At 38.9% G+C, this 26,964-nt stretch overlaps 1 protein-coding gene across 1 annotated transcript in view; it reads right to left on the minus strand.

Moving 5' to 3' along the window:
* SVEP1 (sushi, von Willebrand factor type A, EGF and pentraxin domain containing 1) overlaps positions 1-26,964 on the minus strand; it is a 376,990-nt gene that overhangs the window by 141,054 nt on the left and 208,972 nt on the right. Inside the window, exons 24-33 of the mRNA XM_075825648.1 lie at positions 26,355-26,556; positions 21,644-21,801; positions 17,261-17,462; positions 14,720-14,895; positions 13,885-14,009; positions 13,664-13,787; positions 12,260-12,430; positions 10,683-10,856; positions 9,163-9,282; positions 5,155-5,331 (exon numbers count right to left, since the gene is read on the minus strand). Of these exons, the coding sequence (XP_075681763.1) occupies positions 5,155-5,331; positions 9,163-9,282; positions 10,683-10,856; positions 12,260-12,430; positions 13,664-13,787; positions 13,885-14,009; positions 14,720-14,895; positions 17,261-17,462; positions 21,644-21,801; positions 26,355-26,556 (1,629 nt within the window). The remainder of the gene's footprint in view (positions 1-5,154; positions 5,332-9,162; positions 9,283-10,682; positions 10,857-12,259; positions 12,431-13,663; positions 13,788-13,884; positions 14,010-14,719; positions 14,896-17,260; positions 17,463-21,643; positions 21,802-26,354; positions 26,557-26,964) is intronic.

A 26,964-nucleotide genomic window follows, 5' to 3' on the forward strand; every position in this document is an offset into this window, starting at 1 on the left:
TGTGTAATGACGGAGGGTGTGGACTAAGGAGATCATGACCCTATATCAAGGTGGGCAGAATTATTAGGCAGCTTCTTTTCCTCTGAAAGAATTTTTGATTTTTGCCAGAGGGATGCAGCACTCTTGAAATTACTAAGATATCGGGGCGTGATCACAGAACCATCAAATATTTTGTTGCAAATAGTCAACAGGTTGACAAGAAACGTGTTGAGAAAAAAAACCGCAAATTAACTGCCAAAGATTTGAGCAGAATCAAACGTGAAGCGACCAGGAACCCATTATCCTCCAGTGCTGTCATATTCCAGAACTGCAACCTCCATGGAGTGCCCAGAAGTACAAGGTATTCAGTGCTCAGAGACATGGCCAAGGTAAGGAAGCCTGAAACCCGACCACCACTGAACAAGACACAAGATGAAACGTCAAGACTGGGCCAAGAAATATCTGAAGACAGATTTGTCAAAGGTTTTATAGACTGATGAGATGAGAGTGACTCTTGATGGACCAGATGGATAGTCCCGTGGCTGGATCAGTAACGGGCACAGAGCTCCACTTCGACTCAGATGCCAACAAGGTGGAGGTGGGGTACTGCTATGGCCTGGTATTACAAAATAGAGGCTCCAAAATCCACGAGGTGCTCCTCTGCTTCTGAGACCGGTGCTTCAGTCCAGTAGCGCACTAGGGCCACAGGTGGGATATTTATAAAAACTGCAGAATCTGGGCAATAAATATGGAGTTGCGTTTCTCTGGTAAAACCTTCTGTGTTACAGAAAAAATAAATGAAAACAGATTTTCTGCAAAAAAAAAAAAAATTGTACATTTCCCCTCTAATTTGCTTTAATTCCTGTGAAACACCAAAAGAGTTAAGAAACTTTCAAAATGCTGTTCCAAATACTTTGAGGGGTGCTGTTTTTAAAGTGGGGTTTTTATAGGGGATTTCTAATATATAAGGCCCTCAAAGCCACTTCAGAACTGAACTGGTCCCTGAAAAAATAGCCTTTTGACATTTTCTTGAAAATGTGACAAATTGCTGCTAAAGTTCTAAGCCTTGTAACGTTCTGGAAAAATAAAAGAATGTTCAAAATACAATGCTAACATAAAGTAGACATAAGGAAAATGTTAACTAGTAACTATTTTGTGTGGTATTACTATCTGTTTTACAAGTAGATACATTAAAATCTAGAAAAATGTTAAATGTTGCATATTTTCTCTAAATTTTGGTATCTTTCACAAATAAACACTGAATGTATCGACCAAATTTTACAACTAACTTAAAGTGCAATGTGTCACGAGAATACAATCTCAGAATCGCTTGAAAAAATAAAAGCATTCCAAAGTTATTATCACATAAAGTGACACATGTCAGATTTGAAAAAAATGGCCTGGTCCATTAACCCCTATCCGCACCAGGACGTAACTGTCCGTCGTTGCGGGAAGTTACTTCCCGCACGAGGACGTACAGTTACTGAGTTAATCCCGGTGCACACTGTCGGCGACAGTGTGCACCGGGAACCAGGAGGTCAGCTGTCGCCGACAGCTGACACTCCCCTCTTGCCGGCCAGCGGTCCTTTGCCGCTGATTTCGGCGCATTAACCCCTTAAATTCGGCGATCGGGTGCAATCGCCGAATTTGAGGGGTTTCTAACATATCGGCAGACCCCCGTCCGAAATCGCGGGGTCTGCCGATAGTTAGTATGGCAAACGGAAGCCAAACAATGGCTTCCGGGTCTGCCATGGACGGAAGCCCATCAGGACCAACCTTCGGCTGGTCCTGATAGGCTTCCTGTCGGAGTGATAGAAAGTCACTGTGCCGTTCCCGATGCACACTGTCGGCGACAGTGTGCATCGGGAACTTGGAGATCAGCTGTCCCCGACAGCTGACACTCTCCAGTGTTGCCGATCAGCGGCTCATCGCCGCTGATTTCGGCAAATAACCCGTTACATGCGGGGCTCGATTCCGATCTCCGCATGTAGCGCATCAGCAGCCCCCATGCAATTGTGGGGGCTTCTGATGCTTGTGATGGCACCCGGGGGCCAGACAACGGCCCCCAGGTCTGCCATGTATGTCAGCCTATGAGGATCAGCCTCTGCTGATCCTCGTAGACCAACTGTCAGAGTGACTGTGACGTCACACTGACAGTTGGAATACGTTACACTACCTAGGTAGTGTAATGTATTCTAGCAGCGATCAGAGCTGCAGGTCAAAAAAAGAAAGTGTAAAAAGTAAAAGAAAAGTTAATAAACAAAAATATAAAGTGTAAAATGTAAAAAAAAAGTTAATAAAAATGTTTTATAAAAGTGTAAAAATAAAAGGTTTTGTTTTCCTATAAGTCATTTATTATAGGGAAAAAATGAAAACGTTAAAAAAAAGTACACATATTTGGTATCGCCGCGTTCGTAACGACCCAATCTATGAAACTATAATGTTAATTTTTCCGCACGGTGAACGCCGCAAACAAAATAAACGGAAAACTGTCAGCATCGCTATTTTTTGGTCACCACCCCTCCCAAGATATAGAATAAAAAGTGATCAAAAAGTCGCATTTACCCCAAAATGGTACCAATAAAAACTACAACCCGTCCCACAAAAAACAAGACCTCCCACAGCTTTTTTGACGAAAAAATTAAAAAGTTACGGCTCAGAATAGGGTGTCTCAGAAAATAAATAATTTTATAGAAACTTAATTTTATTGTGCAAACGCTGCAAAACTTAAAAAAAACTATACACATATGGTATCGGCATAATCGTACCGACCGGCAGAATAAATTAAAACGTAATTTATTGCGCACGGTAAACGCTGTAATAAATAAAGAATTTAAAGCGCCAAAATCGCTGTTTTTTGGTCACCTTAGCTCTAAAAAAGATCCTGAGCGGCCAAAATGCTCACTATACCACTAGAAAAATTCCTTGAGGGGTGTAGATTCCAAAATGGGGTCACTTTTGGTGGGTTTCCACTGTTTTGGTCCCTCCGGGGCGTTGCAAACCCGACATGGCACTGAAAACCAATCCAGCAAAATCTGCGCTCCAAAATCCAAAAGGCGCTCCCTCCCTTCTGAGCCCTGCTGTGGGCCCAAACATCAGTTTACGACCACATATGGGGTATTGCCGTAATCGGGAGAAATTGCTTTACAAATTTTGGGGTGCTTTTTCTCCTTTATTCCTTGTAAAAATGAAAAAATTCTATGTTTCCACAGAAAAATAGGTGATTTTCATCTTCACAGACTAATTCCACTAAATTCTGCAAAAAAACTGTGGGGTCAATATGCTAACTATACCCCTAGAAAAATGCCTTGAGGGGTGTAGTTTCCAAAATGGGGTCACTTTGGGGGGTTTCGGCTGTTTAGGTACCACAAGACCTCCTCAAACCTGACATGGTGCCTAAAATATATTCCTAAAAAAAGGAGGCCCCAAAATCCACTAGCTGCTCCTTTGCTTCTGAGGCCTTGTGTTTCAGTCCATTAGGACACTAGTGCCACATGTTGGATATTTCTAAAATCTGCAGAATCTGGGCAATAAATATTGAGTTGTGTTTCCCTGGTAAAACCTTCTGTGTTACAGATTTTTTTTTATTACAAATGAATTTCGGCAAAAAAAATGAAATTTGTAAATTTCACCTCTACTTTGCCTTAATTCCTGTGAAACGCCTAAAGGGTTAAAATATTTTCTGAATGTGGTTTTGAATACCTTGAGGGGTACAGTTTTTAAAATGGGGTGATTTATGGGGACTTTCTAATATATAAGGCCCTCAAAGCCACTTCAGAACTGAACTGGTCCCTGAAAAAATGGCCTATTGAAATTTTATTGAAAATATGAGAAATTGCTGCTAAAGTTCTAAGCCTCGTAACGTCCTAGAAAAATAAAAGTACGTGAAAAAAAATTATGCAAACATAAAGTAGACATATGGGGGATGTTAACTAGTAACTATTTTGTGTGGTATTACTATCTGTTTCACAAGCAAATACATTTAAATTTAGAAAAATTCAAATTTTTGCAAATTTTTGCTAAAATTTGAAGTTTTTCACAAATAAATATTGAATTTATCGACCAAATTTTTTCACTAACATAAAGTACAATATGTCACGAGAAAACATTCTCAGAATCGCTTGGATAGGTAAAAGCATTCCGGAGTTATTACCACATAAAGTGACACATATCAGATTTGAAAAAATAGGCTGTGTCCACAAGGCCAAAACAGGCTGTGTCCTAAAGGGGTTAAGTGAAACCAGGCTGTTTCCTTAAGGGGTTAACAGATGAAAATATACAAGTGAGATGGGAAAATTTTCCTTTTTCATTTAGTTACATAATAATTCTGCACACTAAGGGCTTGTCCACACACAACAGAATTGCTGCAGAAAATTGCTGCATTTTTTACGGCAGAAAATGGTGCGTAAATTGCTGCATTTTTCCCAATGTTAGGAGATGGAGACATCTTCTCTGAAAACTGCAGCAATTCTGCACACTTTCATTAGTAGGAATTGACATGCTGCGGTCCGAAAAATACGCACCGCAGGTAAATTTCGGCTCGGAAATTTTATGTAGCATGTGGATGAGATTTGTTATATCTCATCCACTATGCTGCTACTTTTTTCCGTCCGAAATTCAATCCGGAAAAAACGTGGCAATTCTGCAGCGTGTGGACGAGCCCTAATAGTTGGCCAATAATTATGCACACATAGATATTCTCCTAATAAAGCTAAAACCTCACATTTTACTTTCTTAAATATTCAGGTTTGAGATTTATTAACATTTCGGATTGACCACCACAGGAAATTGTTCAATAATAAAATTAATCCTCAAAAATACAACTTTCCTAATAATTGTGCACACAGTACAACTGCAGGAACGTACTACACAAAGTTTGTTTGTTTTCTATTATACAACGAAGTGGGGATCACAAAACTCTCAAAATATCATTGTCTGCTAAAGCACAGATCTTCAAAAACATAAGGAATTGATTTACAAAGCATATTAGAAAACTGCAGTACCTTTAATTAAAGTTTAATTCTAAAATGTTAGTTTAACTTTTTGCTCAGTTTTAAGTTCCTTTGACAAGAGATTGGGGAGTGGCTAATATCTAATTTCAATATACTTATAAGTAACAATAACAATATTAAAAAATATTACTATAAAAATATCACCTTCAACAGTTTTCTGTACCTTGGCAGTAGGGTATTTCCACGTTCCAGTCACCAGACTCCAAACAGGTGACTTTCCCAATTCCAATCAAGTCATATCCCTCATTGCATGAATAGATCAGATCACTTCCAACACCAAAGTAGTCACCAGAATAATTTCCATTTTCTAACTCACCCGGATTTTGACATTTTACTGGTTCTACAATATAAATAAAATGAAATAGATGTGGATAGAGGAGTAAACCTCACACTTTGCTTTAAATGTATAAATTAATACTTTTTATGTATTAAGTTAATATATCTTATTTAAAGTAGATCTGTCGTACAACAGATGTCACCAGCGCCCAATGGACACCATTGACTTCCAATGGGTTCTTGCGTGGTGTACGTTGTTCTGATGGGAAAAATAAAGCTGCATGCAGAGCTGTTTGTCTTGTCAAATTTGACCTAATCGGCAATGGAGTCATCGAACAGAGCCTCCAACGCAGATGTGAACTGGCTGTCAAAAGGAAACGGAAACCCAATGGTATAGACCCTAATGACAGTGTAAAGTAGCCTTTTCCTACATCTGTCTGGTTGACAACAGGACATTTTTTGTCCTAACAAAATAAACTCTAAGGGTATGTGCACACACACTAATTATGTCCGTAATTGACGGACGTATTTCGGCCGCAAGTACCGGACCGAACACAGTGCAGGGAGCCGGGCTCCTAGCATCATACTTATGTACGATGCTAGGAGTCCCTGCCTCGCTGCCGGACAACTGTCCCGTACTGTAATCATGTTTTCAGTACGGGACAGTTGTCCGGCAGCGAGGCAGGGACTCCTAGCATCGTACATAAGTATGATGCTAGGAGCCCGGCTCCCTGCACTGTGTTCGGTCCGGTACTTGCGGCCGAAATACGTCCGTCAATTACGGACGTAATTAGTGTGTGTGCACATACCCTAAGATCAAACAGCTGATTTTGCCAGGGGGAAGATTCAGGCAGCTATATACATTGTTCAGCCATAACATTAAAACCGCCTGTCTAATATTGTGTAGGACTCTTTGTGCTATCAAATACAGGTCCTTCTCAATGAATTAGAATATCATCAAAAAGTTAATTTATTTCAGTAATTCAATTAAAAAAGTGAAAGTCATATATTACATAGATTCATTACACACAGAGTGATCTATTTCCAGCATTGTTTTCTTTTAATGTTGAAGATTATGGCGAACAGTTAATAAAAACCCAAATTGTAGTCTCTCAGAAAATTAGAATATTGGGTAAAAGTTGAAGATTGTAGACTCATGGTGTCACACTCTAATCAGCTAACCGACACAAAACACGTGCAAAGGTTTCCTTAGCCTGTAAATGGTCCAACAGTCTGGTTCAGTAGGCTACACAATCATGGGAAAGACTGCTGACTTGACAGTTGTCCAGAAGACAGTCATTGACACCCTCCACAAGGGTGTGGAGTGTAAGCCACAAAAGGACATTGCTAAAGAAGCTGACTGTTCACAGAGTGCTGTATCCAAGCATATTAATGGAAAGTTGAGAGGACGGACACAGTGTGGTAGAAAAAGGTGCACAAGCAACAGGGATAACGGCAGCCTTGAAAGGATTGTCAAGAAAAGGCCATTAAAGAATCTGGGGGAGATTCACAAGGAGTGGACTGCGGCTGGAGTCAGTGCTTCAAAAGCCACCACACACAGATGTATCCAGGACGTGGGCTACAACTGTCACATTCCGTGTGTTAAGCCACTCATGACCCAGAGACAACAGAAGCGGCTTACCTGGGCTAAGGAGAAAAAGGACTGGTCTGTTGCCTAGTGGTCAAAAGTCCTGTTTTCAGATGAAAGTAAATTTTGCATTTGATTTGGAAATCAAAGTCCCAGAGTCTGGAGGAAGAGTGGAGAGGCATCAATCCAAGTTGCTTGCGGTCCAGTGTGAAGTTTCCACAGTCAGTGATGGTTTGGGGAGCCATGTCATCGGCTGGTGTTGGTCCACTGTGTTATATCAAGTCCAGAGTCAGCGCAGCCGTCTACCAGGACATTTTAGAGCACTTCATGCTTCCCTCTGGTGACAAGCTTTATGGAGATGCTGATTTAATTTTCCAGCAGGACTTGGCACCTGCCCACACTGCCAAATATACCAATACCTGGTTTAATAACCACAGTATCACTGTGCTTGATAGGCCAGCAAACTCGCCTGACCTAAACTTCTCAAGAGGAAGATGAGTGACACCAGACCCAGCAATACAGATGAGTTGAAGGCCGCTATCAAAGCAACCTGGGCTTCCATAACACCTCAGCAAGTGCCACAGGCTGATCGCCTCCTTGCCACGCCACATTGATGCAGTAATTTATGCAAAAGAAGCCCCGACCAAGTATTGAGTGCATATACTGGACATACTTTTCAGTAGGACAACATTTCAGTTTTAAAAATCATTTTTAAAATTGGGCTTATATAATATTCTAATTTTCAGAGAGACTAAAATTTTGGGTTTTCATTAACTGTTACCATAATCATCAACATTAAAAGAAAAAATGCTGGAAATAGATCATTCTGCGTGTAATGAATCCATATAATATATGAGTTTCACTTTTTGAATTGAATGACTAAAATAAATTAACTTTTTGATGATATTTTAATTCATTGAGAAGGACCTGTAGCTCTGACTCATCGAGGCATGAACTCCACAAAGCTATAACTGTGTCCTATTGTAGCTGGCACCAAGAAGTTAGCAGCAGATCCTTCAAGTCCACTAAATTGTAAGGTTAGGCCTCTATGGATAGGATTTATTCCAACACATCCCACAGGTGCTCGATCAGATTGAGATCTGGGGAATTTGGAGGCTAAGTCTACACCTTGAAATTTTTGTCCAGTTCCTTAAACCATTCCTGAACAATTTTTGCAGGGTGGCAGGGCACATTATCCTGCTGAAAAAGGCCACTGCCATAACGGAATACAGTTAAAATGAAGGTGTGTACTTGGTCTGCAACAATGTTTAGGTAGGTGGTACATGTTAAAGTAACATCGACATGAATGCCAGGACCCAAGATTTCCTAGCAGAACATTGACCAGCATACCACACTGCCTTGGCTGCCTTGTATTACACCGGTAAGCAATGCACACCTACCCAGCTGTCCACAAGAGGCAAAAAATTCATCAGACCAGGCTACCTATTTTCATTACTTCATGGTCCAGTCCTGATGTTCACGTGCCCATTGTAGGTGCTTTCGGTGGTGAACAAGGGTCAGAATGGGCACCCTTACCGGGCTGCGGCTACGCACCCCCAAACACAGCAAGCTGCAATGCACTGTGTGTTCTGACACCTTTATAACAGCCAAAATTTTGTGCTACAGTAGTTCTTTTATGGAATCCCTCACGTGCATCAATGCACCTTGGTCACCTATGACCCTGTAGCCATTTCACCAGTTGTCCCTCCTCCGACCACTTTTGGTAGGTATTAACCACTGCAAAACCTGATGTTTTGGAGATACTCTGACCCAGCTATCTAGCCATCACAATTTGGTCAAGTTGTTTAAGGTCTTTACACTGGGTCATTTTTCCTGCTTCCAACACATCAACTTCAAGAACTGACTGTTCACTTGCTGTTTAATACAGATATAGCAAATTGATTAAGTGTCAAGTGAAAGATTGCTACATCTGTACATCCCATCCCCTGACAGGTGTTATTGTAACGAGATAATCAATCTTACACCTGTCAGTAGTTTTAATGTTATGGCTGAATGTGTATATCGCCTGCAGCGGACGGTGAGGAGAAATATAGTATTACATGGCAGCCATTTTGATAAATAAAGTCCAATATATTAGATGGAAATCTTGAGTTCACCTGAGCAAAAACCACTGCTTGTTAGCGATTGTCCACTTAGAGGGGGTTCCTGAGTGGGGACCATCCTCTATAATGACCATAATTCCTAATAGGTCATATGAACAGGAGTTGGTCTAATGGCGCAACCACTTTTAGGGAAGCAACACTATGAGCTGAATTTGTTATACAAATAACCACCTACCATATTTACCTGTACATGTTTTTCCATCACCAGAATATGGCAGTATACAGGTACAAATGTAGGAGCCATTGGTATTTGTGCATGATGCATGTTTATCGCAATCTGATCCAACTGCGCATTCATCAACATCTTAAAATAAGCAACACAGTTAAAAGTCACATAATAACACAAACATTCCCTCTCTGTGTACATAGAAGGTGCACAACATGTAAAAGAAAGTAAAGAAGTGAGTTTTCTCAAAGTCTAAGTTCAGTGCAGTAATTGCATTGACAGACTGTAGTTATTTTCGTATACCTGAGTAATCCTATCTTCTTGTACCCTACTCCATCATTAGTGTATTCTACATGTTAAGTTGCCTAGGAGACATTTTAACTTCATATTTGACTTCCTATTTGCAATAAACTAAGCTGTGTATACTGAAAAGGTCACAGGAAGTTCTTAATGCCAAAAACTGTAATAATTGCATTGATACATTTCCGTTACTGTGTGAAACAATACATGTTCTTAGTCCTCTGATTAAAAGTGTAAATGTCCTTTCAGGTGACTTTTCGGAATAAGCTGTCATATGTGTGTGCATGAGGAATAATACTATTTCAGGCTATTATATGTCTTGTATTCTGCATTTTGTAGCAGTTTTTCCCTGTGCAGGCTCTATCTATAATTCTCATTTGTCTCTGAGCTAGGGGCGGAGTCTAGCTGCTATTATGTCTTCTTTACATAGAAGACATAGAAGAGGAGAATCCTTCTCTCCTATTTCTCTGTAGCACCCTAAGGCTGGGTTCACACAAGCATGTTACGTTTGTAAAGGACGGAACGTATTTCGGCCGCAAGTCTTGGACCGAACACACTGCAAGGAGCCGGGCTCCTAGCATCATAGTTATGTATGATGCTAGGAGTCCCTGCCTCTCCGTGGAACTACTGTCCCGTACTGAAAACATGATTACAGTATGGGACAGTTGTCCTGCAGCGAGGCAGGGACTCCTAGCATCGTACATAACTATGATGCTAAGAGCCCGGCTCCCTGCAGTGTGTTCGGTCCGGGACTTGCGGCCGAAATACGTTCCGTCCTTTACGGACGTAACATGCTCATGTGAAGGCAGCCTTAGAAGCAGCAGCAACGTGAAGGAAATTATACAGCAGTACTGAACAAGAAGCTGCAGCAGCGTCTCTGTGTATCTTTCTGCCTCTGTCTCCCTCCAGCAGCTCACTCACCCTCCCCTCTCCATAGACTTCTATGGGCAGAATGTAACTTGATCCTTCAGTGAGCTGATAATCCTCTCTCAAGAGTAATTTAAACCGTGAATTGAGAGTGAATTGAGAGTGATTGATCAAAACAGGGGGAGAAGTGGCTCAAAAGTGGAGAAAGAGTAAATTTTCTCTAATGAGATATATTACAAAGTTTCCTATATTCACTTTCACTATTGTTTAATGCAAAGTTTGTTGAAACTATAGTGAGCATTTAAAATCGTTATATGAATTATGCATAACTTGCATTTACTACAAAGCAAAAAGATTTAAAGTGAACTTACCCAGACACATTGGTGAGGTACCATCCCAACTTCCATTGTCTGTACAAAACATCCTTGAATCTCCAAGCAGGTAGTACCCAATATTACATCGGTATGTGACAGTACTTCCAGCAAAAAAGTTTTCATCAGTATTAATGCCATTTTTCAGATGAGGGGGTTTTCCACAGCTGATTCCTTAATAAAATGATGAATTTTGGAACAAAATACCAAAACTGACACATCATTAAAAATGAATCTACAGATTTATTATATCATATTATTCAGTTAGGAGAGTAAACATTCAAGTTAACCAAATCCATTTATACTTATCCAAATCCAAACACATTATAAATACTTAAGCAGCAGATGGTTGCACATTCTAAGGCACCGGATACCAATTTGATTCATAGTGGTTATTGCCTTAAAAGCAAATCTTATTTATAACCCATTATCACACATATAAATTGCAAATTCCAGAAATGCATCATTTTTGCAGAAAAAGCACTTAAACACACCTTAAACTAGAGGCAATATTTAAAGTGACTTCTAAATGATTACACACTGCTCAAGATATAGAGCTTATTCTGTGGTAATCTATACTAATGCTTTAAGGCCCCCCTGACATTAACAGCTTTAAAGAGGCTCTGTCACCAGATTTTGCAACCCCTATCTGCTATTGCAGCAGATCGGCGCTGCAATGTAGATTACAGTAACGTCTTTATTTTTTAAAAAACGAGCATTTTTGGCCAAGTTATGACCATTTTTGTATTTATGCAAATGAGGCTTGCAAAAGTACAACTGGGTGTGTTGAAAAGTAAAAGTACAACTGGGCGTGTATTATGTGCGTACATCGGGGCGTGTTTACTACTTTTACTAGCTGGGCGTTCTGACGAGAAGTATCATCCACTTCTCTTCAGAACGCCCAGCATCTGGCAGATCACGCTGTGACGTCACTTCCCCAGGTCCTGCATCGTGTCAGACGAGCGAGGACACATCGGCACCAGAGGCTACAGATGATTCTGCAGCAGCATCGGCGTTTGCAGGTAAGTCGATGTAGCTACTTACCTGCAAACGCTGATGCTGCTGCAGAATCAACTGTAGCCTCTGGTGCCGATGTGTCCTCGCTCGTCCGACACGATGCAGGACCTGTGAGTGACGACACAGCGTGATCTGCCAGAAGCTGGGCGTTCTGAAGAGAAGTGGATGATACTTCTCGTCAGAAAGCCCAGCTAGTAAAAGTAGTAAAAACGCCCCGATGTACGCACATAATACACGCCCACTTGGAGTTTTACTTTTAAACACACCCACTTGGACTTTTGCAAGCCTCATTTGCATAAATACAAAAATGGTCATAACTTGGCCAAAAATGCTAGTTTTTTAAAAATAAAAACGTTACTGTAATCTACATTGCAGCGCCGATCTGCTGCAATAGCAGATAGGGGTTGCAAAATCTGGTGACAGAGCCTCTTTAATCATTATCAGAATTCCCAAGATAAAGTGCAATCCACTTCCCCCAGCATTTCGGCAGGTAGGTGTATTAATATCGAAATCCCCATCACTTTGCTTCACATTCTGCATATGTCTAGTACAATACTAACTTTCACAGCGTGGCAGGGGCTGGTCCCATTCTCCCAAGTTAAGGCATTGTTGTTCTGAACCACCCACAATCTGATAGCCAGGGTCACAGTACAGTCTGATCTTGGAACCTGGTTTTAGATCACTGACGGATGAATGCAAGTGAGATGACAAACCTTCTAAGACTGGACAATCTGCATGAAAATCAAACATTGAAATAATTTCTATACATTCTGGATAATGATTTAAAATCTCAATACATTCTGTTAAAACATTATTCTAGTGTTTTATTAATTAATTTATAACACAAGAAAGTAAATCCTTTTTGAATGTATATATATATATATATATATATATATGTAAAATACTGCTTACATACTTTCTTGCACCAGAGTAGTAGACCGATGTCTAGCCCATGGATGTGGCATTCATGGGATAACTAAATCGGACTAAACATAGTATCGACCTCATGACCCTTACTCCATGTGTCATATAAACCCTGACATTTAGGCTCCATATACTGTCCATAAATATGGTCCGTATTGCATCCGTATTTGATCTGTATATACGGATCCGTAAAAAAAAAGGGAGGGTGCAACTGATGTCACCAACATGTTGCATAGCACCAGGAGAAAGGACATAGGATTTGTACTTTGTCACATTACATGTGCTGTTCACATGACTGATGCCTGTTTAGTCCCATTCAGGTAGTCAATACATGCACTACGCATGACACATCCATGGGCTATACCATTTGATTGTGCAAAGAAAAGGGTCTAATGCAATGGTATCAGAAAGGTATGTGAGTAGACTTTTTAATTTAACATTTTTATAATTCTATATTTTATAATAATATAATTAATAAACAGAATGCCACCCTTTGGGTAGCACCCGCTACTCGGCCAAAGTGCAACAACAGTGCAGCCAATAACCACACCGATATACAGTTTTACAGCAAATTGGTGCAGTTTTCAAATGCTTCTTTACCTGCAAAACTGCACCTTCGTGGTAAAACTGCATGTCGGTGTGATGTTCTTCTGCATCGCGTCTACATGTATATTTACCCTAACTCACACAGAAATATTAAGAAACTGAATACATTTCTATATTATTATTTTTAAAATTATTCCATTCAGTTTTGGGAGTGATCTTGTAATAACAACTCAAAAAGAGAAAAACATTTGTTTTAATCATCTAAACAGAAATGCATGACAGCAAAATTACGATGTAATTCTTTTAACCTCTGAATTGTAAGAGTAAGCAAGTGGGCTTATACAATTTGATAAAAAATTTGTGCTAAGAAGGTTGTTTAAAAATCTAAAAGTAATAGATCACTGTTTGGATGTGCAGACCATCTGGTAAATACTCCTCAAATTTTAGAATTAAAACTTTACCAATAAAGTGAAATCTAAAAAAATTATATTTACCTGAACAGAATTTGCTCCTGTTGTCCACTTTAACTTTTCCAACCACACCTGGTAAGAAATCGGCCCAAGCCAACACGTTTCCTTTTTGAAGATGATGTGGGCATGAACTAGCCAATAATTTTACCTTTAAAATAAATAAATTTACAGTTATATTTCGCATACTACAAAGGAACAAAACAAAAAAATAAACAAAGCATGTCCACTTGCCATTAGAAACATACCTGTTCAGGTGACAGTGCATAATCCCATATATTAAGCTGACTGAGTGATCCAACAAAAGATTCTGCTGGGTTGAAACCTTCCCCCCTCTGGTCTTGTTCTTGTGCAAGGACTAAAGCTCCCCCTCCTAAAACACCAGAATGTTACACTCAAAGAAGAATTAACAATATAGACAAATACCTCTACATTACAAGGAATAAGGTTTATCTTCCACTTCTTTTAGCTTTCTTGATTTGCTTTTACCACGTTACGATTAATATTACATTTTTTTGCCCAGCAGGGGATCCATGTAACTGAGCATTAACTAATCAGTTACTTGGTAACTAGATTATTATTACATGTTTTATAACTTTGATACAAATACAAATTGCTTCATAAATCACCAATGCACTTTTTCAATTTATACCTATGTTCATTGAGTATAGTCATGTCTCCAGAGATCTCTCTAGAGCTAATTTTTTTTTTTTTTTTTTTTTATTGCAGTTGTCAAGTTGTGCAATCTTTTTAATGGGTTCAATTAAGAAAACATTATTATTGCCCATTTTCTGAATAAATTTTGTTTTACCAAAGGGGAGAACTTGCTCTAATAAATGGAGAACCATTACAGAGAGAAAGTTATAATTGCTCTATAATTCTATTACATATATAGATATAGAAGAGTTGAATTTGGTACTTAATGTGTTTTAGCTAGACTAACTCAGCAGTTTTACTTTGCTACACCTGTAATAATCTGATTGGTCCATTGCTATAGAAGTCATTGTACAGTAGAACTATCTTATCAACAGACCACATTTCTGAATATGTTGGATTTGCTATTCATTCAACTCTGTAACCCACCAGGTATGTGTTCTCCGACTGATAAGCCTTTTCCATGATCAGAGAGTTTTCCATCAATGTAGACTTTCCAAGACCCATCGCTACTGGTCCAAATAACTACAATGTGATGCCATTTGCCATCATTCACAGAAGGGCAGTCAGTTATTCTCTCTTTACCATTAATATAAAGCACCCACCTGCAGAATAAAATATGAGCACAGCATTAGGAGTTTACAAATTATTTCCACATTGACATTTGTTATACTATAGTTATCGCTAAAACTCATGGTTTCTCCTTATTGGATGTCAAGAGGAATTACAACATAAGAGCCTAGATATGAGGTTTAACGTTGTATAGTATTTACCTCCTAAGGATTGTGATGCCTGGAATAAGGTTCTTTACTTATTAGACAAATTTAAGGACTTGGGCAGTTGTGTTTCTTTTCTTTTTCTTCTTTTTTTGTTCCCCATGGTAAGTATTGTTAGTAATTCTAATAAAAGTTAGGTTTTAATGTACTCTATATTAGCATCTATTATATAACCGAGAAGGACGTGGTGTCCGAAGTTCATATAGAGCTACGCCAACATAAAGCTACGCCCACAGCCCAACTGCCAGTTAGCTCTGTCCACAGCCAGAAGAATGAGGAAGGAGAGGTGAGTGATTAGTGGCGTAGCTTTAATGCCCCCCTCCCATACACAGTATAATGCCCCCTCCCTCCCATACACAGTATAATGCCCCCTCCCTCCCATATACAGTATAATGCCCCCCTCCCTCCCATACACAGTATAATGACCCCCTCCCTCCCATACACAGTATAATGCTCCCCTCCCTCCCATACACAGTATAATGCCCCCATCTCCCTCCCATACACAGTATAATGCCGGACCTAATAGAAAAATAATAACATACATACTTACCTATCCCTGTTCCCCCGCCGGGTGGAGGATCCATCTCCTCCTCCGGTCTGTGTGATGTGAGTGACTCGGTGCAGACAGGCGCGATGTCCCTACATCGCGCCTGCCTTCACCGAGCCACTCACAGCATACTGAGCACAGTGCAGAGGAGGCAAAGGATTTTCCACCCGTCGTGGGAACGGGGATAGGTAAGCATGAATGTTATTATTTTTCTATTTGGTCTATACATATGGGGGCATTATACTGTGTATGGGAAGGCGGGGGGCATTACACTGTGGGAGCAGCTATGGGAAGCATTATGCTGTGTGGGGGCAGCTATTGGGATCATGATGCTGTGTGGGGGCCAGCTATGGGGACATTATACTGTGTGGGGGAAGCTTTGGGGGCATTATACTGTGTGGGGAAGCTTTGGGGGCATTATACTTTCTGGGGGAAACTATGGGGGCATTATACTGTGGGGGTAGCTATGGGGGCATTATACTGTGTGGGGGAAGCTATGGGGACATTATACTGTATGGGGCAGCTATGAGGGGCATTATACTGTGGGGGCAGCTATGAGGGGCATTATACTGTGGGGGCAGCTATGAGGCGCATTATACTGAGGAAAGAGCTGATATGGGGGCATTATACTGTGTGGTGGCAGCTATGGGGGGCATTATACTGTGTGGGGGCATGTAAGGGGGCATAAAACTGTGTGGGGCAGGTATGGGGAGCATTATACTGTGTGGGGGCAGCTATGGGGGGATTATACGGTGTGGGGAGCATTTCTATATATTAACAAACCACTGCATTCCTTTTGCTAGCAAACCTGTGTAACAGATTTTGTATACTAGTTTTCTTATATTTGTGTTTAGCTAAATTCACGCTGCTTTTTCCGATTATGTTCAAGGAGACCTTTTCAGTCCAGTACGCTCAGATGTATGCAACAATATGCCTATAGGTTTGCCACCAACTGCTATGAACAAGAACTTATAAGATATGCTTTTTAATACAGTTGGGGCTGCGGAAAACTGACATATACTGGCCAAAATGTATTCCAAAAGGGCATACATTAGACGATTAAAGTCTATGAGCACATTGGTGTTTACTTTGGGAGATTTTCCAGAGTAAACGTAAACCATACACCACAGACGTGGTGTGAATTGAACCTTAGATTGCTTATTCAAATTGTAGCTATAATGATTTTAATTATATCAACAAGTATTCCCTTGGATATTTAAGTGCCTGTTGTCCTCGAAGCAGTATGCTTTCTTGGTGCACTATAGATATCAGAATACACCAATAATAATTCTGTATAGAAATTCTGTTTTTATGATATATTGACTAAGTATGGGAAAAAGCATTGGTTAAAATAATTCTTAGACTGAAAAGACAAGCAAAAGCTGAAATAAATGGCAGCAGAATAATAAAAAGTATTCTATTCCCTAAAAATGCTGTTTTCAGCAAAACAGATCAATGACAGGTTCAGAAACCAAATTTAGAGAGAAACCATTACCAAAGCATTCATTACAGACCAAATGTTGAGGAAAAAAAAATTGTTGTCATTATTGTGTTTTATATAAGAAAAGGAAAATAACATTGTGTTACATATTGTATAGAACAGATTTATGGTCACGTAAACGTCTAACTTAAATATGCTCTAGTTACCCATTATAGTCTGTGAGAAGGAATGCGTTGTCAGAGCCATTGTCAATGGCATAAGATATTGGTGTCCCATAATTGGTCACATCTGTAGATCTCATCCAGAAGGCACAGGTTATTGCTCTCAGCGTTGGTAAACCATTATCAAGCATGACATAGCTATAGATAGCGGAGACCTCAAACTCCAGGTTAAATCCGGAGGACTGTTCTGCACCAAACAAAAACATCTTCACATTTCTAGAACAACGTCATGAATAACTTACACTCTGGTTAACAAAATAAAAGTAGTAGAGCAGAAAAGATGGTGCAGAGTTGAGAGAACATTCTCACAAGCTCAAATGAGAATGGTTTAGGAGTGGTGTGTCAATGTGGAGGAGAGCTGGGGTAAATTATGGACTACTACTGGTAAAGAAATAATTTTTATAATATCTTTCCGTGCGGCAGGGTGTGAAGGTTGAAGGAAAGAGCTCAGTGTTTTCACATTGAAAGAACTTTTTATGGACTGTACCAAAAACATGTAATGAAAGCAAACAACCTAAGGGATGTTTCACATACAAAGCTGGTATCGTGAGTAAATAATTTTTTATTCAAAATGTTATGTTGAACAAAAAGGTGCACATAATGGTATATATTGGATATTACGATTTGAGCGTGGAGAGACGTGAGACTGCATTTTGCAAGTGCATTGAGCAAAAGTAATTGCTCTAGCCAGAAACCACATACTTGGACAGCAGCTCATCTTATCACCCCTCTGCGCCCAAATAGACCATTTATTGATTCCAAGACTCAGGCGTTTACCAGTTTCTGGATCGTGGCATGAAGTAAGTTGCACCAAGCACTCGCACCACACGAACACACAAACATCAATAAAGTTTATACATTTTACATCGTCTCCATCCTGTCTGTAAAATGTTTAGCATAAAATCCAATGACGGCTTCCCTAGCGATACCTATTACATGCTACAGTCATAGCGATAACGATTATCACTACAAAGAAATGTCTAATACATTTCTGATTCATGGAAAAGATTTCCGGCAGTCAGAAAATACATTTTCATCCACTGACGGTTGCCAGAAATGTTAGTTTCCAACTAGTTCCACTAAAAAAAATAGTATTAGTTAACGCATTAGATACGGTACGATTTAAGGATTCACGATTATTGATTAGGGTTAGGCTGCATGTTCACACGTTTCATTTGTGTTTTTAAATATTTTAGCATAATTGTGGCAAAATAGCTCAATTTTGATGCAATTTTTTTATTTTAATTGTTTGTAAAAAAATTATTTGTCCACAACGTATGAATACAGCCGTAGAGTTTTTATAGGGGGATGAAAATTTATATACTATACCAATATAATCCCCGATTTAATTTGCATGCAAAAATTGGTTGGTGCATTCCTGCGTTTTTGGTGTTTCTTTGAGGCCTCGTGCATACTTTTTATCCGCAGTTACAGATCCGTAATTATGAATAAAAATATTCTATTCATTTCTATGTCCAACGGACACCTTATTTTTTTAATTTGCGGACCGTGCTCCTATACGGTACTTTATAATGGGAGCAAGGTCCACAAATGCGGGTGACAGTCCGCAGTCCATCCATGCCGTAAGCACGGACCGTACAAACGGCTATGGCCGTGTGCAGAGGGCCTTACACACGTGTGGTTTGTATGAACGTCTCACATCCTACAGTTTTTTGTAGAGTACATTTTGTTTGGGTATGTGGTCTCCTTTAGTATGCATTTTAGTTGCAAAATTTTATTTTCATGGAATTTTTGTTCATAATGAATATTTGATGCAAAGTTGTGTGAAGGTAGTTGTGTGGATAAATTATTAAGTTGCATTATTATGCTTTGCGCTCTCAAAAAATGTAGTTTGGTAGCATAGTAGCTGTTTGCGTGTGCACTGTATATTTTTAAAACATTTGTGGATGATGGCCAAATATTGCACGGCCTCTGTTTCAGCATTTTTGAGAGCACAAGCTTTTGATAATGTACAGGTTTGTGGTATATATGAATTTTTGCACACCTTGATCTATTATTTTTACATTATTTTTGTTTGTAAACCCCTTGCTTGTATGTCAGTTGTAGGTACAAATGTTTGCTATAATGCATTTAAAAAAAATGGAAAAATTATTCCTGCTTGTAAAGTTACATAAAGTTACAATTTACAAAGAGGGGGACAAGATACATAAGGTGTGTAATCACTGTATTTTATAAGTTGTTACTTTTTGTAAATTTACGGCTTAAAACCAGATCTTTAATCTCTTCAATTGTAGTGCTTTTATCAAGATACATACAGTATATGGACAAAAGTATTGGGACACACCTTTTAAGCATTGAATTCAGGTTCTTTCATTCAGCCCCATTGCCACAGGTGTATAAAATCAATCACCTAGTCATGCAGTCTGCCTTTATACACATTTGTAAAAAAAAAAATGTGTCTTTCTAAAGAGGTCTCTGAATGTGAGCCTTGAAATGTAATAGGATGCCACCGTTGCAACAAGTGAGTTCCTGAAATTTTTTCCCTCCTAGATATTCAACAATCAACTGTGAATGGTATTATTACAAATTGGAAGCATTTAGATACCACAGCAACCCAGCCACGAAGTGGCAGACCACATAAAGTTACAGAGTGGTGTCACTGAGTGCTGCGGTGCATAGTGCATAAAAAGTCACCAACGCTCTGTTGACTCAATAATTGCAGAGTTCCAAACCTCCTCTGGCATTAACTTTTGCATGAAAACTGTGTGCCGGGAGATTCATGGCATGGGTTTTCATGGCCGAGCAGCTGCATGCAAGCCTTATATCTCCAAGCACAATGCCAAGCACCGGATGGAGTGGTGTAACGCATCTCTATCTGACAGTCTGAGAAGTCTGGTATAGACGAATGTCAGGAGAACGTTACCTGCCTGACAGAATTGTGCCATCTGTAAAGTTTGGTGGAGGAGGGATAATGTTATGGGATTATTTTTCAGGGGTTAGCCTCGGCCCCTTAGTTCCAGTGAAGGGAAATCTTAATGTTTCAGGATACTAAGACATTTTGGACAATTGTATGCTTCCAACTTAGTAGGAACGGTTTGGGGAGGGCCCTTTTCTATTCTAGCATGACTGTGCACGAAGCGAGATCCATAAAGGCATGGTTGGCTGAGTTTGGTGTAGAAGAACTTGGCTGACACGCAAAAAGCCCTGATCTAAACTCCATTGAACACCTTTGAGATGAACTAGAATGGAGATTGCGAGCCAGGCCCCCTCATCCAACATCAGTGTCTGACCTCACAAATGCTCTTCTGGATAAGCTGGATTCCTACAGAAACACTCCAAAATCCTGTAGAAAGCCTTCCCAGAAGAGTGAAAGCTGTTTTAGCTACAAAAAGGAGATCAACTCCATATTAATGTCTATGAATTCAGAATGGAAATTTATAAAAGATCCTGTAGGTGTAATGTGTAGGTGTCCCAATACTTTTGTCTATATAGTGTATGTGCGTGTAGACATAGGCATATGTGGTATGGATGAACTCTGCACATATTGAACTTTTTTTTAGGTGTATCTAATTTTCTGTCACACTTTTTTTATGCATTTTCTTATGAAAAATTTCATTTTGACACAAAATTGCATGATAGTCCTTGCGTGTATAAAGTGCTTAGTCACATTTTGACAATGTGCCAGGTGTCAACTTTTAGAAAACATAAAGGTATGAGGGTTTAGTAATATTTTTTTTTAGTTTAGGTTTTATTTGTACATGTTAAAAGTGTGAAAATTGTCCTGCTACCAGAGGAGCAAAATGTCCAAAAACCTTAGAAGGGTACCTGCACTAAAATAAATAGATCCAAGTTCAACAGGGACATTCATGATAATGAAAAAAAAAATGTGTCTATAATTATAAGAATAACATGGAGACAGGACTGGTACTGTATGTGAATTGTAGTTTGTCTGTTGCTTATCTATCACACTTTGTTACAGAAACTTTGGATTTGGACCATTTACACAATTCTAAATATCATTGTCCTTCCAGCGAAGAGACAACTGATATGGTCAATCTATGTTCAATAAAAACAAGATGTATATGCTATGAGTAAGAGCTGATATCAGGTCTTATATATTTTAGGTTTTTGAATAGAGTTACAATAAACTATAGATTTTTATTATTGTGTAGTGACGGACGTCACTTATCTTTTTGTACCTTTGGATCTGGGGTCTGGCCGAGGGACTTGGATGTTTCCTGTGCACCCAATGTATTACTTCTGTGAGGACTCAGAATAGAGTGAGTTGAACAAGTTTTTTGTATACACATTGTGGATAGCCTAAGCCTAAATATTTCAGTTTCCTGCTTGCAAGTCTGTGTAATGTTCAGTCAATATGTGATTTGGCAGTAATGTAGTGGGTAATACCTGTTTCACACCTGCTTCCAGAAAATCCTGGTGCACATTTACAGGTGTAAGAATTTATGCCATCTGTACACTTAGCCTGGTTAAGGCAGGGGTTGGATTCACATTCATTGATATTGACTTCACAGAGCTTTCCGGTATAGCCATCCCTACACATACACCTATAGTAAAGTGTAAAAAAAAACAGATGTGTAAATATATTTTGAATAATATTTATTATTCAGTATACTCAATTGCACAGTTTAAAAAACTGAGCTAAAAATGAACCAACATTTTGTAACATTTTTCCAAAATTTAGCAACATTTATCTTCTCACTACAAAAGAGCTGTACATATCCTTTCACATTTCCTTATCATAGGCGAAGGTTAAAAAAGGCACAATTTTGTGGCACAATTGTATGGCTTCTCAGAACTGGTGTTAAAAGAAAACAGTCAGACTATTCCAAATTCACCAGATATATTAAGAGGTGTGTACCTTTTAATAAATTAGGAACAATTCTCCCCAACTATCCTCTCTAATTTCATTGGTGCAATGTACGCCATTATTCATAAATGTAGGCCATTATGAATATCTCCATGCAAAAATAAACACAAATAAAATGCTGTATACGGGAAAAACAAAACTTAATTTTTTACATTTCATTACCATATATTCCTAATTTATGAGGAAATTATACTCTTTATGGGTGTATGCGCACATGCCGGTTTACAGAGAATCACTGTGGTGTTTTGATGTGGTTTCGTCTGCACAGTAAATATAGGTGAAACATATCCGCTCTTCAAACTACCAGCAAACTACTAACGGCATGTGAGAATACATGTGCTACTCATTTACTAAAATTCTGATGATGACAGACTTTCAGGTATAGAGGTCAGGTTTAGGGGTCACTTTGGAAACAAAGACAGAGCATTTGGATATGTCTATACAGTAGGTACGGTGTGAGTTCACCAAAAATTAGAATAGTTTTGCATGTGACCTAAGTGCAGTTGCACACGACCGAGTGCCACTAGGGCCATTTTTCACGGAATCCGAGTGGCACCAGATAGTCTTCACGGACCTATTCACTTTAGCAGGTGAAAACGGCACAAAAAACGCCGCGAAAAACGCGAGTTGCTCAAAAAACGACTGAAAATCAGGGGCTGTTTTCCCTTTAAGGGTATGTTCACACGATGAGAGGCATTTACGTGTGAAAAGACAGACTGTTAACAGCTGCCTCGTTTCACACGTAAATGCTCCTCCTCGCATTTTGCGAGCCGTCTGAGACGCTCGTAAATCTTGAGCTGTGCTTCATTGAGTTCAATGAAGAACGGCTCAAATTACGTGGCAAAGAAGTGCCCTGCACTTCTTTGCCGAGGCAGTCCATTTACGCGTCGTCGTTTGACAGCTGTCAAACGACGACGCGTAAATTACAGGTCGTCTGCACAATACGTCGGCAAACCCATTCAAATGAATGGGCAGATGTTTGCCGACGTATTGTAGCCCTATTTTCAGGCGTAAAAGGAGGCATAATACGCCTCGTTTACGTCTGAAAATAGGTCGTGTGAACCCAGCCTAAAACAGCTCTGTATTTTCAGACGTTTTTGGTCACTACGTGTGCACATACCCTAAAAGTGTCCTATGTTATTATTTTCTATTTTATCACACCTTTAAAAAGTGCTAATATCTTGAAAATGTTTATATTTTATGGGTGATGACTTCCTGCTGGTGTGAAAACTGTGGGGATCATGGCAATGAGCACAAAGACAAATAAATGTAATTAGTTAAACTTTGAATTTACACTTAAAAAAATATATAATTTCCTCTTATTTAACTATTGGCATCTCATAACAAGTGTGCTATTATTAGAGCTGGATTCACACACTGCATTTACATGCATTTTTTTATTTTATTTTTTCGTTTTTGCAGCTTTTTTTTATATTATTTTTATTTGCACCAAAAATACAGCAACGAAATGTTACTTTAAAATCAATAGCAAATATGAAAAAGCTCAACATGCTCTAGGTATGCAGTGTTATCTGTAATTTTTTCCATAGGCTTCTATAGTACGCCAGGAAAATTGCATGTAGAAAATTACTCTGCATAACGAATTCCACCAAAAACACACGAAGACAATACCAATAAAACAATGAAAGCACATGGCATTTTTTTACATGAGTTTTAAAATGCTGAAAAAAGTGTGTGTGCAGAAGGCCTTATGGGAATAAAAGTCAATACTGTTTCACAATAATTCATAGTATTTTATATAATTTACATTAATTAGTAAATGTGTTTTTGTTGAGTTACCTTAAATATTCATTCTACTATTATTACTACTTTTCATTATTATACAAGGCAGAGATCCAGTAAGAAAGTCATGGCTCAGTTTTAGGCAGTAGTGAAGAAATGCTGCAAAGTAAGTTTTAATAGTTTTTTTTTTTATCAATTAACAAAATGCAAAGTGAATGAACAAAAGAGAAATCGAAATCAAATCAATATTTGGTGTGACCACCCTCTGCCTTCAAAACAGCATCAATTATTCTAGGTACACCTGCACGCAGTTTTTGAACTCAGCAGGGAGGTTGTTCTAAACATCTTGGAGAACTAACCACAGATCTTCTGTGGATGTAGGCTTGCTCAAATCCTTCTGTCTCTTCATGTCATTTCCGACAGACTTGATAATATTGAGGTCTGTGGGGGCCATATCATCACTTCCAGGGCTCCTTGTTCTTCTTTACGCTGAAGATAGTTCTTAATGACATTGGCTGTATGTTTGGGGTAGTTTTCCTGCTGCAGAATACTTTTTCAGCCAATCAGATGCCTCCCTGATGGTATTGCATGATTGATAAGTATCTGCCTGTATTTCTCACCATTGAGGACACCATTAATCCTGACCAAATCCCCAACTCCATTTGCTAAAATGCAGCCTAAACTTGCAAGGATTCTCCACCATGCTTCACTATTGCTTGCAGACACTCATTATTGTACTGCTCTCTAGCCCTTTGGAGAACAAACTGCCTTCTATTACAGCCAAATATTTCAATTTTTGACTCATCAGTCCAGAACACCTGCTGCCATTTTTCCATACCTTGTTTCCGTATCAAAGGTATGGATTTTTGGCTGCAAATCTTTCATGAAAACTATTTCTAGTCAGAATTCTCTGAACAATAGATGGGTGTATTTGGGTCCCACCAGTTTCTGCCCGTTCTTAGGTGATGGCACTGCTAAACATCTTTCGATTTCGAAGGGAAGTAAGCATGATGTGTTTTGATTTTCTGCACAAAGTTTCCTTGGCTTGGCCGACCACTGCGTCTATGATCCTCAACATTGCCCGTTTCTTTGTGATTCTTCTAAAGAGCTTGAACAGCACATCTTGAAACCCAAGTCTGCTTTAAAATCTTTGCCTGCGAGAGACCTTGCTGATGCAGTATATTTACATTGTGTCTGGTTGCTGTGATTAGTCTTGCCATGGTGGACCTGTGACATGATACGGTATTCCAAAACCTCACCTTTGTAGCAGAGTTTGGTTGTTCCTCACCTAGTTTTAATCCTCCTACACAGCTGTTTCTGTTACAGTTAATTACTGTGTTTTAACCTACATATAAAAATGATGATCATTATCACCTGTTTGGTATATTTGGTTAATCATACACCTGACTATTATGCTACAAAATCCATGACTTTGTGCAAGTGTACCTAAAATAATTGATGCTGTTTTGAAGGCAAAGTGTGGACACACCAAATATTGATTTGATTTAGACTCCTCCCCTTTCATTCAATTTGTATTTTGTTAATTAATAAAAAAATAATTAACTTTTTTATTTTTGAAAGCATTCTTACTTTGCAGCACTTTTCCACAACTGCCTACAATTTTTGCACAGTACTATATATTGTTAATTTAGTGAACAGCCATTTAGACTAAAATTAGCTTTACACTAGGTGATTTTCTGCTGCATTTACTACTGAAATATAACCATAGTGGCCAGATGTACAATGTAAGTGACTGGGAAATAATTATTTATTATTTACAATTTGTAGATATTTCTACTGTGCTCTTTTTGTAATTGCATGTTGTCCTGCAACAGTTGTCCTGCAGCAAGGCAGGGACTCCTAGCATCGTACATAAGTATGATGCTAGAAGCCCGGCTCCTTGCACTGTGTTCGGTCCGGGACTTGCGGCCGAAATACGTCCGTCAATTACGGACGTAATTAGTGTGTGTGCGCATACCCTTATGATTGCAAGAATAGCAATGCAAACTATGCTATTTGTGCTTTCAAAAACAATGAAACTCTCATGTGAACAGAGCAAAACAAAACTTTAAACTCCTTTTATAAAAAAAATTAGAAAAAATTAGATTACTACATAAGATATAACTATCCATTGAACATCAGTTGTACAAAAATAGAGCTTCAATGTCATATTTTGTATCATACCTTATTTCCAATTTAGTAGTTAGCAACCCTGAGTAAAGCTATTACGTGAAGGATCATTCAAGACTCATGTGTGAGCATTTCATGTAATGATCCTTTATCGTTCTATTATAAATTGAAAAATGAAGCATTCTGCTGCCACAAATTTTACGGTTTGTTTATATGTGCCCTTCTACAATGTACTTTTCACACACCGGTGTTCATTATCCTGTGCCTTGACTAGAGTAAGTCATAAATACAAGAATAATTCCCTCTTCTAAGGACAATCTTCCATTCTACAACAAACCTATCATGATGTTTTATCACCTGAAGCTGTTAATTCCATCAGCGCAGGAGGCCCCATTCTTGCAAGGTCCACTCTGACAATCATCGATATTTTGTTTGCATTCTTTGCCAGAATATCCAGGTGGGCACACACATAGAAAATCTCCTTTTAGATCTTTACATTCACCATTGTTGAAACAAGGTTTTGACAAACATTCATCTATTTCTATTTCACAATTTGTGCCTGGAAAAACAACAACAAAGAGAATAAACAGATTAACATAAACGTGATTCATGTTTTGGATTTAACCCCTTCTCGCCGCAGCCATTTTTCATATTTTCATTTTCGTTTTTTCCTCCCCACCTTCCAAAAGCCATAACTTTTTTATTTTTCCATCGATATAGTCCTATGGGGGCTTGATTTTTGTGGGACGAGTTGTAGTATTTCGTAGCACAATTTATATATGTGACATATAATGTATTGGGAAACGGGCAAAAAATTATTTGTGGTGTAGAAAATGAAAAAAAACAGCGATTCCTCCATGGTTTTTTGCGCTTTGTTTTTACGGAATTCACTGTGCAATTAAAACAACATGTTAACTTTATTCTGTGGGTCAATACGATTACGGCGATACCAAATATATATTTGTTT

This window comes from Rhinoderma darwinii, chromosome 1 (genome assembly GCF_050947455.1).
Source record: "Rhinoderma darwinii isolate aRhiDar2 chromosome 1, aRhiDar2.hap1, whole genome shotgun sequence".
Classification (NCBI taxonomy): Eukaryota; Metazoa; Chordata; class Amphibia; order Anura; family Rhinodermatidae; genus Rhinoderma; species Rhinoderma darwinii.